The sequence below is a fragment of the Lissotriton vulgaris genome, chromosome 1_1, assembly GCF_964263255.1.
Source record: "Lissotriton vulgaris chromosome 1_1, aLisVul1.2, whole genome shotgun sequence".
Classification (NCBI taxonomy): domain Eukaryota; kingdom Metazoa; phylum Chordata; class Amphibia; order Caudata; family Salamandridae; genus Lissotriton; species Lissotriton vulgaris.
The window spans coordinates 1,119,423,178-1,119,439,055 of record NC_141685.1 but is presented as its reverse complement, the minus strand read 5'-3'; the positions used below and the strand labels follow the sequence as shown (position 1 = coordinate 1,119,439,055).

The window sequence follows — 15,878 nt, the reverse complement described above, 5'->3', positions numbered from 1 at the left end:
TGGAATGGTTGCCTGAATAGGTCCTGTTTTAGGGTTTATATCCAGCTTTTTCTGTTTTGAGTCGAAAGTTGGTTCATTAGATGGAGGCTCTTTGGGGAGAGTGCCTTTGTCTTTCCGTGGAGATATCGTCGCCGAAGGTTTCGGCTCCGAGCCTTTGGCAGTCAATGGTTTCGGCTCTGAATGTTTGGACTTGTGGTGTTTCAGTTCAGAGTTTTTGGTCTTTGAGGATTTTTTTTCCTCAGAGTCTTTGGCCTTGGAGGGTCTTGGCTCCGAGTCTTTAGCCTTGGAATGTCTCACCTCCGAATCTTTGGGCTTGGAGGGTTTCAGCTCCAAGCCTTTCAAGTCGAAGGTGGAATCTTAGGTCCCGAAGGTATCTTATGTCAGTTCGGCATCGGAGTGCGGCTGGCGCGAGCACAGGCCAGAAGGCTCCTCCTTTTGTTTCTGAGCCAGCCCGGAGGGCGTGGCATCAGAAACTTTGTCGGAGCTGACCTGAACCAGAGGGCGAAGGAGGGACTGAAACTTTTGGCCTTATGAGGAATGGGCACAGGGGGATCTGTACTCATGGTACGCTGACCCGTAGTGATTTTGTTCTCTTCTTCCATGTCTGAGTAGGCCTCGGACACACAGATCTGCTCTTCTTACTCTGTCTCTTGAGCTGAATGTTGGATACCGGAATGTTCTCCGACGATGTCCGAAATGGAGTCGCTCTGATGCTGCATTTCGTGGCATCTACCCAGACTATGAAAGTGTTTTTTTTTCGATCGGAATGATTGACACACATTGTAGTCCTTCCCGTGGTGTTCCGGGGACAAGCAGAAGTTGCAGACTTCGTGCAAGTCGGCGCATGGAAATTTAGCACGACAAATTTAGCTTAAATGGAGTTCGTTCCATTGACTGCTAGCACTGTCGAAACAGGCAGGCCGAGATTTTCGATGGAAAGTTTTTTTCGAAGTGAGACCATGTGTGTCGAATGAGGATCGCAATAGAGAATACCGTCGAGGGCAGTGGATTGCCCTGAAGGGGCCCGAAAACGGTACCAGACCGGAGCGCAGCAATACACATCTGAACCAGAAGGCAGAAAAAAAACAATCTAAGGATGGAGTTGATGCCCTTGTGCACTATCACCGAAAGGAAGAGTCACCTACCTCATGACTACAAGACTTCTTCGAACAAAAACAAAGTACAAACATCCGAACCCAACACCAGATGGCAATCTATGCTAAAGCATATGATCTACAGCTCATATGCCTCGAACAAAAGGCTTATTGGAAAGAAAGGATGTCTTGGCCTATTCTGATTTGAATATTCCGGACGAAGGACCAGATTCTTTTCCGATCCTTAACGGTTGTCTACCACGTTTCAAGTCTGGGTGTTGAGGACAGAATAGTCCATGGTGATAATTTAATCAGAGAGCCAATGGTGCCAAGAAATACAACTCACCACAGTCGGGTGATGTAACGGCTCGCGAGCAGGCGCAATTTGGATAAAGACGCTGTTGGCAGATTTTAATCACCAGAGTCACGAGAGAAGCAATGATCCTTCTGTGCTTCTCCAGTGGCAAGCCGTTACATCACCAGACTGCAGTGAGTTGTTCATCTTAGCACCATCGGCTCACTGATTAAAATATCAACACAGACTATTCTGTCCTCTGCATTCAGACTCGGCCTTCATTATAGGACGACCTGAGGTTGGCATCAATAGTCAATGCTTGGTACAAATTTCTCCTGAGCTGCCTGAATCAATGAAAGACATGGTGAATAAGACGTCCTTGTCGTAGCTAACCCAGCGCTTGAGAGCCCCTAGTCCCCAAGAATTCCCAGTCCTAAAGCGAGTCCCATATCCTTAGAGGGTCAAAACGTCGACAACCGTAAAAGATAGTCTGATAAGAACTGGAAAAGAATCTAGTCCTTGTTCTGGAATAATCAAATCTGAATCACCAAGACATCCTTTCTTTCCAATAACCCTTTTTTTTTTTTTTTAAATGAACACAGTCACTTTATGTTTTTAGTTCTGGTCACTTCATTTTGTCACAATTGTCACTGATTTTCCAACACTGCTAAATGCATTTAAGATATAAGTCTGTGTTTTTGATAACAATCGTTTTGTGATGATGAATAAATAGATTACTCACTTCGGCTGAAGTGAGCAGAAATTATTAGATTCTACGGGCTACTTTCTTGACATCAAATATACTGCGATTAATTAATTAGATCAGGTATAGAGATGAAAATGATTATATTTCCAAATGAGTTCCCTGTGAACAATTGTTGCCAGCTACTCAGCTAAATAGCAAGTTCACATGGACATATGGGTCGCTCTTGAGGTTTTGTAATACTTTTTATTTCTCTAGCATATTTTCAACCTGCTGTCCTAAAAGCTGCTCCCTATCGAAAGCCAGGTTGAGAAGATGCTGTTATACCTCTGGCTTGATACACGCAGCCAGGAAAAGAGCTGAAATATAACTGAGATGTTCACACATCTGCCTGCTATGTACGCTAAGTCCCCGATAGTACTGATTAAGATGGCTTTCACCCCCTTTACTACTCCTTCCCTCTCTTGCGGTATTGGACAGGGAGATCCTCCATCCCCTTCCAGTGAGTCCTACCATACTGACCGGGAGAAGACCTACCAAACTGGCCATAAACCAGTGTGTTGCCGCACTTACAACTACTCTCTTACTTGCAGCATGAATACACTTGCTCTACTTTTCAGGAGGCAGAGAGCGTCACCTGCGGCATGTGCTGCTTCCCTATTCCTGGCAGTGGTGACAACCAGGAAGTCTAGTGAGGCGTGACCACTGATGTCAAGTTGGTCAGAGGATGCCAGCTTATATATTTTTTCAATGCAGTGTGTTACCGCCGGTGATTTGACTGGGTCGTTTAAGATCTCAGGGGCAGAAGTTATTATCCCCTTCAGCATAGGGAGGACTGGAGAAAATGCTTTATTTTGGAAAGCGTAATTAAAGACAGTTATCCTTTGGTTGACTAGCGTTTCCACCTTATGAAAGGCAGCCTCAATTGGACAGCACTGTGATGTCATCTGACGGGCATATCTAGATGTAGAGTTTTTAGTAAAAACAGGAAGATTGGAGCTCAGACTAGAAGGCGTTGTGTTAACTATGCTCAGAATATACACAGTGCTGCCAGGTCTGGGGAATTCCCCTATAACCCCAGTGAGTGTGTGAGTCAAAGAACCCACAAAAGTAATAAGAACACAGTACCGGGCACACGTAATGGGGATAGGACAATGGTATAAATGTCTTGTTTTAGATCAAAATGCTGTGGTCGTCACCAGTATATTGTTCAAAGTTATTTAATGAAGCAACAACAAAAGAAAAACAACCAGCTGACAGGTATTTCGTCACAAAGGGAATTGTCCAGTGACTTCAGGGCTGTGTGGCGTAGTGAAAAGAGAAAGTGGTCCCACAAGGCCAGTGTTATTTCCAACCCGGCCGATCAGGGATGACTGAGTGGTGAGGGATGAAGCATGGTGCTTGAGGATCTCTTAGGAGTAATATACACGTCTCAGGTACAACGTGTAAAAGAGATGGCGAGAGAGTACGAGACGCCTCAGGGGAAGAGTAACAATTCTGTCCAATGTCTCGTGTAGACAAGCAGGGGCGGGTGTGCCAGACTGCGGGAGAGTGTTGAAGGCCTAGGTAAACGGTGATCTAGACCATCCAGTGTCTTGGAGAGAGTGAGTGGGCAGGTTCGCCGTACTGCAGCAGAATAATAGAAGCCTGAGTGCATTGCGTTAGTGTCCATCCAGGATCTGGGATGGAGCGAGAGGGCAGGTGTTGCGTGCTGCTGTTGTCCATGTGGTGGATGCAGTAAGACACTGGTTCCCTCTCGATTTCCGGAAATCTTGTATAGTACTCCCAAGAGATTTTGCCCTGAAGAGTCACGGGACAATTCCCTTTGTGACAAAACACGTGTCGGATGGTTGTTTTTCTGTTGTTGCTTCATTAAATAACTTTGAACAGTATACTGGTGTCGACCACAGCAATTTGATCTAAAACGAGACATTTATACCATTGTCATATCCCCATTACGTGTTCCCGGGACTGTGTTCTCATCCGACAGACAGACCTAGACACGGATATGGTCGAGATCTGGGTCCTTCTGAGGATCCAGTTAGTAATTGTCCCAAGGATCGTCTGTGGTAAGCAGGTAAACTGAAGGAAAGTAGTCCTCCGCTGGAGAGTAGTGGCTAGAGCTGTCTGTATCGGAGCAGAACTCCGGTGACCTATGAGGGAACGTCATAGGAGATGGAGGGTACAGAGGTGGTGGTGAAGGTCTTTTGCAGGGCAGTGGAGGAACTGAATAGTCCACACATGAAGCCTCTTCAAAGGCAAATCTCCGTTTCTTAGGCATAGTCTTTTCAAAAGCAGAGATCTTGCCTGTGTGCAGATGGACGAAAATACACAGCTGCTTCCTATCCAGCTCCTGCTGCATTTTCTAGAAGATAGGCCATTTCTTGGAGTTGGTTGTTGAGGGCTTCAGCCTTGACGGAGGAGCTAGCCTTGAAGGTTTGTGATTACAGACTGGAGGGTCGAGGCCACTGGATGGATATCTTCTCAGCTCTGAGGCATTCCTCTGGTGCCAAGAGGTGCCCGAGGGCAGTGACTAACCTCAAGGAGGTGAAGTCTAAACATAGGGATTGACAGCCGTCCCCTTGGAGAGGCGGGGCTTGACTGACCAGCAGATAATGGGCAATTTGTACAAACATTTAAAAAACAATTTAGAAACATATTTCGGCAACATATCCACAAAAGATGAATTCTTTAATCCAGTCTTAGCCCACAGAGAACACCTCTGTTTTTATTTTTGGATATGGTTATCATATTCACCTAATTCGTTTAAGTATGCTATCTCCCATCCTCGTATCTCTGGAAAACTAACTGTCAGGACATTAAGCCTTCAACTTACGCTGCTGTTCAGTCTCACTTCAAAACTCATCAGCAGAAAACTTTATCTAACATGGTGATCTCCTACTGGGACATGGTGGGATTTCAGATGACATTCTAGTGAGTCAAACTTTCTCAATTGGTGTTGGACTCCAATGACTCAAACTTAATTTCAAACAAAATAGCAAACCCAACCACTCGATAGTGAAATCTACAAAACAGCGCTTCATACCGCATAACAAAAACTTTACTCACTACAGTAGGATTATTAACAGCTTGTATTACATTTCAATCAAGCATTTGCAATGCAATAGATCTTTCATTTACGCAAGTTTAAGCTATTGGCATTGTAAATAATATGTTTTATTTATGTTTTAAAAACCAAGACCTAAATAAAAGGCATTTTTATTTACAATGCCAATAGCTCAAACTCCACTAAATACGAGACCTACTGCATTGCAAATGCAAGGCGTCCTGGACAACAGGGGGGGGGCCAAAGGCAGCGGGAGGAAGAAAGCACCAAAGCACACCGTACCTGCAGTAAGAGAAACTGAATAAAGAAAATAGTGCTCACAGTCTAAATAACATGTACAGTGTAACAACCGAAGTAAAGGGGCCAGTCGCCATGAAAGGTGACACATGAAGAGAAGGCGATACTTAGGAGGAACTAACAAGCCAATTTTCAAATCAGAAGCCAGCATTTAGGACAGACAATGGCACAAGACAATGGCAAATATGGGTGGGGCGTCTATTCACTACTACACTACAACAAGTTTCGCAGAGCAGCGCATGCATGCTGGCTCAGGCTCGACCTAAAAAAGCAGGAGACCTCAAAGTAATGTTTAAGCTCATCAATTAACGTTCTGGCAGAATTCAGGAACATCTTGGAGAGCGTACACCATCAGTGGTTTAAAGTTTATACCCACCCAAGCAGCTGGCAGAAACAAGACCTATACATAGCTTTTCCACTCCACTGAAGATATAGCATTCCCAGCTCACTGTTGATGTCCTATGGGATATCGAATATTATTGAAGAGTTTCAAAATACTGGTACGAAGCACAGACAGAGTAAACCACCCTCTTTCAAATTCACTTAATCTTACTTAAAATTGAGCCTTGGATGTAATATGTGCCCAAATTACCTGTTTTACCCGCGATCTCCCAGGGGAGCTTCTCCTTCGTGTCTTTTCACCTTCAATTTTCATCCCAGAGGAGTCAAAGTGCTGCGAGTCATCCATCTCTGGCATGGAGTCAGTGCATATTCGCAGCAAGCAGTCATCCTTCTGCAAGCTGTCAGTGGACACCATACAGAGATCCATGGACAACGAGCCTCCCTCTTGATCTGGAGAGCCCATTGGGTCATAGCCATGGGAACTTCCAGAAGTTGCACCCTGGCTCAGATTCGAGATCTCATTCCCCATCGGCTCAGAGCAGTGGTAGCTTCCAGCTGTGTCGCCTTGGCTGAGGTTTGAGATCTCGTTTACGATGTCCGATTTGATGGCATGTGACTTGGTCCTTGTGTTGAGCTCCATTTCAGAGAAATAACTCCTTTCTGTCCGGCTTAGCTTATTGTCTGCTGAAAAAACCTCCATAGGGGTCGGGTGTGAGCACTCTTCTGTTTCCAGAAGCATTTCTGAGTCAGAATTTTTATGATCATGGGCAAAAATGACAGGGGTATTGCACCCTGCCCCACTGGGACTGTGGGGAAGGAAAGACTTTGCTTCTGTGCTGTCCGTACTAGGAGTTGAGCTCTGTGGATCGTCCCGCTTGACAGAGAGTCCAGTCTCTGACTGACACAAAGTAGATGGTGATGCCGGAGACGGGTGCAGCACAGTACAGCACAAAGCTTCCGATGGGGAAGTCAAAAAACTACCTCTAGACTCAGAGTTACTCAAAGTCAGCAGGCCAGCCGGGAGGTCCTGCTCCCGAAAAACCACCTCCGATGGATCACCCACTTCCTTATCCTTCCTAGACGAAATGGTAATAAAACGTTCTTCTCTTGGAGGAGAGAGCCGCGTGTCTAGTGTTTCTTCGTGAACTGGTGATCCTGGATTTGCAGAATCCGCACTGTGCTCCTTTGCCATAGGAGGGCTACAGAACACATCCTCCATAGGGGAAGCGAGCTTGTCCACTCCCATCTGCAATTTGGCACCCAAAAATGCAGGTTCTAGAGCAGCACGTGGCAAACCAGATTCTTCTGTGCCAGAAACTGAAACAAAAAAAGACAATTTTAGTGGTGAATGAGAAAGACAGGAAAAAAAAAACGTAAAGTAAACATCATCCTCCATAGTGAGAAACAACGCTCTTCACCCAAAACATGAATGAGCACTTACTGAACTTATAAGGATGAAGAAGGGTCTGCAGAGACTGCTGAAGCATGAAATAATCTGAATCTGTTTTTTGTGCGGGGTGGGAGGCTGGGAAAGGATGAAGGTGGGATGGTACTTTGGTGGGCCTGTGTAAATGCATGCTGGGCTTATCACTGTGATGTTCAACTGATTCTAATTTGAGACGTTAACCTACACTGTGACATGGACTGTGGCGATCAGTTTGGTACCCGTTGGTGTGGATTTGTATTTGATGATATCAATAAAATATTTCTTACAAAAAAAAACCTTATTAAAACCAATTCTATGGCAGGACCGGAGGCTCAGATTATGCTTTTCTTGCTCAGCTCTTTATTCTTAACACAAAAACACAGCAGCCTCAGAAAAGCTTCCAAAAAAATGCTTGTACACAGATACATAGTAAAGCATTTCACATAAAACGTTATAAAAGTCTTTGGTAACTAAAACTCTCATCACTCCATCGTAGCAATCCACAACATTAGTCCTTCCATTATGTCCATTAACGCTAGATAGGGAGTCCCTTCTTTCTCTTCCTCCTCTTTCTTCGCTGCTCACGCAGCCAGTTAAGTGTTTTTTCCTAACTCTCCCTGTATTGTGTAAAATGCTTTTGGGAAGTAGAATAACATTGTGTTTGGGGGCCGGGGCCCTCCGGTGCTATTTATTCCTTCCACAGAGCCCTGTTCGAGCCGCTGAAGCGTTTCTCGCTTCTAACGGGTCTCCTTTTCCCCTCGTTGCAGTGCGGTGCGCAGTCACCCACTAGAGGGCGCTGCTGCGTCTCGTTGATCCTCAGCGCGGTTTCCCTCAGAGAGGAGCAGCGCTGAGGAGATTAATCGCGACGGAGCCTTGCCCTTTTGCCGCCTCACTGAACGCCCGGGTTACCGGGTCTGCATTGCCCAATATATTTATTTGAACGCCCCTGTTGGGGTTTGTATTGCGGTTAGACCGCGGTGATCGCCTGCGGGCAGGAATTGCACTCCAGAGTACTTGTTTGTGTGGTGGCGCGCTGTGAGGTAGGCAGACCCGGTCCCTTGAGGAGGGTTGGTGCACTGTGGGGGTCGAGTGCGCCCTATATCTGCCAGTTTCTGGCTCTGAAAGAACGTTGCAGTCTTTCGGTCTGCCCATATTTTGGTTGACTCCCACGCTGGTTGGGCAGTAATTGGAAGACTCTTAGGTCTATATCCTTTGGCCATGGAACAGGACTATTATTTTGAGGATGATTTCCAGTCCTATTTAAATGATGAGGAGTTTTATCATGCGGTGGACAGCTCCATTTAACGATGCGTCTCCGAGGTGGTGGGTCCTATGGAAGAGCGCCTTTCAGCGCGCATTGTGAAGAGGAGGACGCAAACATTGCTCACGCTCAAGGGGGAGCACCAGTAGTCCTCCCAGGTCCCTCAGGGGAGGGTCCCCCTGCCCCGAAGAAGCCCTGCAGGGAGGGGTTGCCAGAGGGGGCTCAGGGTGTGGAGGAAGACGTTGCTAGCGGACACCGGTTCCTCGCGCGAGTGCTACATTTGGAGACCTCAGGAAGAGCGTGTGACTTTAGCCACTCCTGTGAACCATACAATTTGGAATCTATATATTGTGTTGGGCGGACACACTGTAGAGATTAAGATTTCTCGAGACTTGAGCCGAGACGGTGGCACCTACCCCACCCTTCCGGGTGGGCTGTGGGTTGACCGAGTATATTTGCCCTAGATTTGGACAGGGCCGTGCAAATGAGAGTACCCATGTCCTGATGAAGCCTATATCATCTGGCTGAAACGCGACCGCGACTGCGTCAACACCTTTGGCTTTGAATGGAGTCCCTTAGTTCAATACAACAAAAATTTGATTTATTCATTGATGCACCTACACAAATATAGGTTGGGTATATGTGTTAACCCCCTGGTGCCTGTCTGTTGGGACTACCTTTTTTGTATACTCCGTTAGATCGTAAGAGGAGATACATTTGTAAATTGGTGCATGTATATATATATTTTTCTCATATATATATAATTATTTTGTTTTTCCTTAGGGTACATAAAAGTGTTTTTGATATTATATATGTTGTAAATTTGTATAGAATGTACATGTGATGTGTTGTATATATAATGTTTTTCTGTTGTGCCTCTCTGGCTGCCATCCCATATATGTATATGTGAATTTATGGATATGCTTCTTTGATTTAATTTGCTATTCACAAGAAAATTAATTGTTTCTTGTTTGAGAAATAAAAGTGGATTGATCCCTTCAGTACCATTTTTTTCTACTTTTTTCATCCGTGGATGTCTCCTGCTCAGGTACGGGAGGGTGAGGTGGGCAGAACCCCTAACCATTTTTTCTAGTCAGGGTGTGGATAGGGGCGCCTTTGAGCATCTGCATGATGCTTTCTTGGCAAAGGCGACCGCCCTTCCCCCTGTGCAGCCCAAGGCCCCTGAGCCTTCGGTGGCTTTGGGGACGGCTCCTCCATCTCCCGGTGCGGAATCCCCGGACACAGATGAGGAGTCAGTGCGCTCTTGGCGGCCTTCGAGCTCGGCCGCAGAGTTGCCTCGGGACAGTTCAGGCATGCTGGATCCAGGTGAGATCATCCATCCGCGATCCGCAGCCTGGGCCCCGGGTGACAAGGTGGCAAAGTTTGTGGCGAGTCGCCTGCACGAGCCTTTAGAGAAAGAGGCTAGGGGGTGTCTGCGTGGGGAGTGCCCAAAGCCCTCGTTGGAAGGTTAAGTGGCCCTGACGCCAGAATTAGACGCCAAGATGGCCACCTTCCTGGCGAAGTTCATGAAGGACCCGCGTGGCGGTCGGCTAGCGGCCTTTCAGAGAGAATGGGCAGAGCTCACAGCGGGCTCGTGGGTATTACAAACAGTCTGCGGGTTCCATAAGGAGTTTTACGACCAGCCCAAGCAGGTAGGTGCCCCACGCCCTATAGTCTTCTCAGTGTCAGATGCGCAGTTAATAGACGACGAGGTCTGAGCTCCTTCGCAAAGGGGCCGTTCGTCAATCAACTCAACATCCCTCGGGGTTCCTCAGCAATCTGTTTTTGGTGGACAAAACCGATGGAGGCAGGCGGCCGGTAATCAATCTCTAGGAATTCAACAGGTGGTTGGTTTATCGGCATTTCAAGATGAAGGGGATGCACCTTCTCCGGGATGTCCTCCTTCCGCGAGACTGGATGGTTCAGTTGGACCTCGAAGACGCTTACCTTGTGGTTCCCATTCATCCCCCTCATCGCCGTTTTCTACAGTTTGTCTGGAGGGATCGAGTGTTCGAATTCACCGCCCTTCCGTTCGGACTTTCCTCAGCCCCGTGGTGTTTCACGAAAGTGTTGCATCCGGCGGTGGAATACCTGCAGGGACAGGGTATACGGAAGATTGCCTATTTGGACGACATCCTACTGATGGCGCAATGCCCAGAAAAACTGATTTCTCAACTTCAGCAGACAGTTGCCCTATTGCAGGGGCTGGGATTTATCATCAACTGAGACAAATAGGTCCTCGTGCCTTGTCAGCGGGTGGTATTCTTGGGGTTTGTCAGACTTCGTCGAGGCATCACTCAGTCTTCCGTCGCGGAAGATGTCCAAGATCCGACATGTCTTGCGACAGACAATTGCAAGGACTCAGACTTTCTTAGGGCAGATTGCCAGGGTGGTGGGGCTCCTGTCGTCTTCCATCCAGGCAATCTTCCCGGGGCCCCTTCATTACAGGGCGCTTCAACGCCTCAAGGTGCATCATCTTCGGAGAGGAATGTCCTACGACCAGATGGTTCCTCTCTCGGAGGAGGTGAAGGAAGAAATGTCCAGGTGGCTGTCTCACATGGAAGCTTGGAACGGTCGGGCGATCTTCGGGTCAGTCCCAGATCTGGTAATCAATCAGCGAAAGTGTGTGTACTGTTGAAGATGGACAACGTCTCAGCTGTGCGATACGTAAATCTGGGAGGTCCACGGTCCCGAGCTCTGGCAGATTTAGCGAAAGAATTCTGGGACTACTGTCTGGCCCATCATGTATCCGTGACGGCAGAGTACTTACTGGGCCAGGCCAATCAGGTAGCAGACTGGCATTCCAGACACCTGCGGGACTCCAGTCAGTGGATGTTGGACGTTTAGGTTTTTCAGTGGCTGAACGATCGGTGGGGCCCTTTCTCAGTAGACCTGTTTGCGTCTCGCTTAGACAATCAGCTTCCGAGGTTCTTCAGTTGGAGGTCGGATCCTCTAGCGGAAGCCACAGACTCATTCCTCCAGGATTGGAGTCGGGAGAGGCCCTTTGCGTTTCCCCCCTTTTCAATGGTGGTGCGGACGGTGGCCCAGGTTCGCCGACAGAATGTGGAGCTGGTGCTGGTGAAGCCGCTTTGGAGATACCAAGTTTGGTTTCCAGTTCTTCTGAAACTTTCTTGGGACTCTCCAATCCTACTCCTCCGGTTTCCTCACCTACTACTAAATCCGGATCGGGAGCCGCATAATCTCATAGTTCAGGGTTCTCTCCGCCTCATGGCATGGAGGCTTTCCGGCGACGCTGGTCGCTCCCGGGCCTTTCGAGATCAGCTGAAGGACTTTTGTCAAAGGCCTGGGCAAACAGCACGGCGAAGCGCTACAAATCCGCTTGGACTAAGTGGGTGTGTTGGTGTCTTCGACGGGACTTGGATCCCTTGGTCGCGGGAATCGTTCCCATTCAGATTTTTTGGCGGAGCTGGCCACGGACGGCTTTGTGTACCGAACAATTAACACTGTGTTCAGCGATTTCAGTGGCTCATCATCCGCTGGAAGAGGCACCGGTTGGGGAACACCCTTTTGTGAGCAGACTCTTACGAGGGATCCGGTTGTCGTTACCCCCAGAACCTCGCTATTCGGTCCTTTGGGACGTCAATGTGGTTTTGAACATTTTTCGATCTTGGCAGCCTAATAGGTACCTGTCCTTGAAGGAACTCTCGGCCAAGTTGGCTATGCTTTTATGTTTGGTATCTTGTCGGAGAGTGTCAGATGTTCGTGCTTTGGACATCTCAGCTCAGGTTTTTTCCCCGGACGGAGTTGCTTTTACAGTGGGGCGTCGCACAAAATCTGCATCAAGAACAAATTCGTATCCGCCTTTTGTGGATGTTCCAAAATTGTGTGTTGTTCAATGGCTGAAAACTTATGAAGATAGGACTTTAGATATTCGTCCTCCGGGCAAACAATTGTTAATTGCCTTGCGAAAACCACACAATGCAGTCTCTTCCCCCACCATAGCCAGGTGGGTGCGCTTGGTCATGCAAGAGGCAGGTATAGATACCAAGCGTATTGGAGCTCACTCTGCCAGGGGTGCCATGGCCTCTATGGCTTCGTCTGTAGAAGGATTTGATGCGGGTGGCAGACTGGTCCTCGGATTCCGCGTTTAAGAGGTTTTACTTTAAACCAGTAGTGGATATTGCTCATTTAGTGGGGAGTAAGCTTTGAACTAGCATAATCTGAGCCTCCGGTCCAGCCATAGAATTGAAATTTGCCTAGCTTATGTAACGGTAAGTTTCAATTCTATTAAGGACACGGAGGCGAGGATTATCCCACCCAGGACGTCTTCGAGTGAGATCCCACCCGTATGTCAGTAAGTAATTCGGTTTTAATATGTTCAGTGCTAAATTATGTGGTTGCATAAATCGTGGCTGTAAGTGTAATTTATTTCTTCACAACGCTTACGCTGTCGTGTTTTTCTGTCAGGAAATGACGGTGCCAAGCAGGACCAATGAGATGTGAGCGTAATTTGCGCGAATAAAGAGGAGTAAGAGAGAGAAGGGACTCCCTATCTAGCGTTAATGGACATAATGGAAGGACTAATGTTGTGGATTGCTACGATGGAGTGATGGGAGTTGTAGTTACCAAATACTTTTATAACGTTTTATGTGAAATGCTTTACTATGTATCTGATGTACAAGCATTTTTTGTTGGAAGCTTTTCTGAGGTTGCTGTGTTTTGTGTTAAGAATAAAGAGCGGAGAAAGAAAAGCATAATCCTCGCCTCCACGTCCTTAATAGAATTGAAACTTACCGTTACATAAGCTAGGCAAATTTCGATTCTTTATTACTAGAGCATGGGTTTGTACCTAATAAGTACCTAAACCATGCCAAGTCTCCATTTAAGGTATTCCACATGCAGCCCTCAATGTAATGCCCAAGAACTGGTTGAAAGGAAATATAACATGACAGGTGGGCTGAGCCTGCAATCCTGACACTCCAAAGCAAAGACGCTACAGGATGAAGTCCATTTAGTGGTCACACAGCACTTCCAGACAACTCAAGAAATGGTTTGCAAAGTACGTAGCTAGCTCATGGAAGGATGCTGACCAATGCCTTACCTGTCAGATGGCCCAGGCAAAAGGTCCTGGGTGATAATCAAAGAATGGGATATCGAGGGAATACAGGGCATGTATGGGGAGTTCAGCATGGGATCAGTGAAATGCAGTGGAGAATTTACAGTTCTTCGGAAACCCCTGGTGCAGGGGCAAACTTTAGCTCTGATCACATGGCATCAACACAAGGCCTGAGGTAGAATTCAAAATGTACACTCCAGGACAGGCAGAAAAAGTTATATTGGTAATATATGATTCTAGACCTTATCTACAGTGCTGACAGACTGTTTATCCCTGCACAAAATTTTCCCCATTACAGATCGGAAAAAAAGTTAGCTGGTAGTAATAAGTTGAACTAAAAGCTTGCAGTGAGTGCTATTTTATTTATTTTTTAATTAAAGGCACCACATGAATGGCTTCACCGTGCCCTGTGTGTGCCTTGCGCTTGCCTAACACTGCAGGGCCATCAACACTAAGCAGCACTCAAATGCTCTACCTATGATCCTGCCTACACTCAATGACTGATCAATCACTGGTCACATCATGCATCACAGTGAGGTGTGACTGCACCCATGCAGCACTCCCTTAACTCGTGGAGCCTTTTTTTCAGGCTCACCTGGTCTTTATTCTGCCATCTGCAATGGATTATGGGCTGCCTCACCAGAGACAGCCCACCCATGAGGCTTCGCAGAACAGAGGACTGCTGGTTGACTGCCTGCCTAAGGGTGTCGGTCCACTCTCACAGCAAGCAAGGACTAAAGACATAGAAAGTAGTTGACAGGAAGCACCACAGCTGTATCTAGGTGTCCCCGCAGCCTCTGGCCCTGTTGTAATTCATTATTCTTGCCTGCCTGACAGTCCCAGAGTGGCAGTAGTGGGCTACAAACTGAATGGCTGTGGGCTAGAGGACCCTTTCAAAATCTGGCAACGCTGCTTTTTAATGACCAAATGGAAGAGGTAAACCGCTCTGGGTGGGATTCTTGTGTGCAGCAAAATACATGGAGGTTTATTTTTGGGAATATGTGGATCCATATATTGTCTGTGGACGCAGGGAACAAATAGCAGGTCCGGTATGGAAGAAGTTAAAAAAAAAAAAAAAGTAGAATAAATGCAGACCATTTCTTGTAAAACCCAGAGGGTTAACCCAGCCAATAACTATAATTGAATGGCTTGCTGAAAGCAAATCTTGGTTTGTCAAACCAAGATTTGCTTTCAGCAAGCCATTCAATTATAGTTATTGGCTGGGTTAACCCTCTGAGTTTTACAAGAATTCAGGGGTCTCCAACCTTTTCTATACTAAGAGCTACTTCTGTTCACTGGAACGCATTGAGAGCTACTTATATTATTAGTGTTGTATAATTTCAAAGTTGTTATATGTATATTAATTCAACCAAGCAACAGCTTTCTAATTTAATAAGCTGGGCTTGCACACAGGTGAGCTACTCAGAGGCAACTAGAAAGCTACAGTAGCTCATGAGCTACTGGTTGGAGACCACACCAAGTGTTTATTAGTTCACTCCCCACTTTCTGCTGAGGATCTAGCTCGATTACCAGTTTTTCTACATTTGAAGCAAGTAAACAATTACAATGTTGAAAAGAAATAATTTAGAAGGTAGACCTCACGACCCTCATGTCTGACCCTTGTTTTGTTATGGAAAGATTTGAGGATACCAATGCAATCAATTTACTCATCAGTAACAATAGGTTAGATGCTTGGCATCAGTTAAAGATTAACATACTGTGCTAAATCCTGCCATCTAGTTAGTCAGCCCGAAAATGTATTTTTCTAAATAGTGAAAATTGTAAGCACGTTTTAATGAGTCATAAATAGGACTTGTTTAAGGATAATGCCCCCAAATGTTATTCGTCAAGTTTTTCATTTGCGCGTTTCACATTAAGGTTGTAAGGAAACCTCCTGATCCCCCTCTGGGAGTACTGGTGTGCCGCATATAAATGAACAAAAATGAAGCAGCAAATCTTATGTTTGCTGGTAAAAGTTATTTACTTCAGTAGTGCTGTTTCACCTTTAGAATAATCCCCACGCGACAGACTAGATCCGTAAACTTTAGAAATGCTCCAGGGAGCCTCCACTTGGGCTTCGTTCAGCCGAGAAGCAACACTGCAGAGGAATCCCAGCACAGTTATCTTATGCACCCTGAGACGCAGTCCCAAAAGAAATGTCGGTACAAGTCTGCAGGTTTCTATTTGGGACCTTTTTAGATGCTAAAAATACACTTCTCTGCACAACAGGGAGATAGGAGTGCAGTAAAGACTCTGGGGTTAGCCAGAGAATCCACTTGAAAGTGTTTTACAAACGGTTTCTAACATGTTCTTCTG

General features: G+C 46.4%; 1 protein-coding gene across 4 annotated transcripts in view; it reads right to left on the bottom strand.

The window, feature by feature from the left end:
• The window catches only part of KMT2D (lysine methyltransferase 2D), a 1,692,256-nt gene that overhangs the window by 1,142,199 nt on the left and 534,179 nt on the right, over positions 1-15,878 (bottom strand). For all 4 annotated transcript variants that reach the window (XM_086963706.1, XM_086963708.1, XM_086963710.1 and 1 more), the window contains exon 11: positions 6,049-7,115. In XM_086963706.1, the coding sequence (XP_086819832.1) occupies positions 6,049-7,115 (1,067 nt within the window). The remainder of the gene's footprint in view (positions 1-6,048; positions 7,116-15,878) is intronic.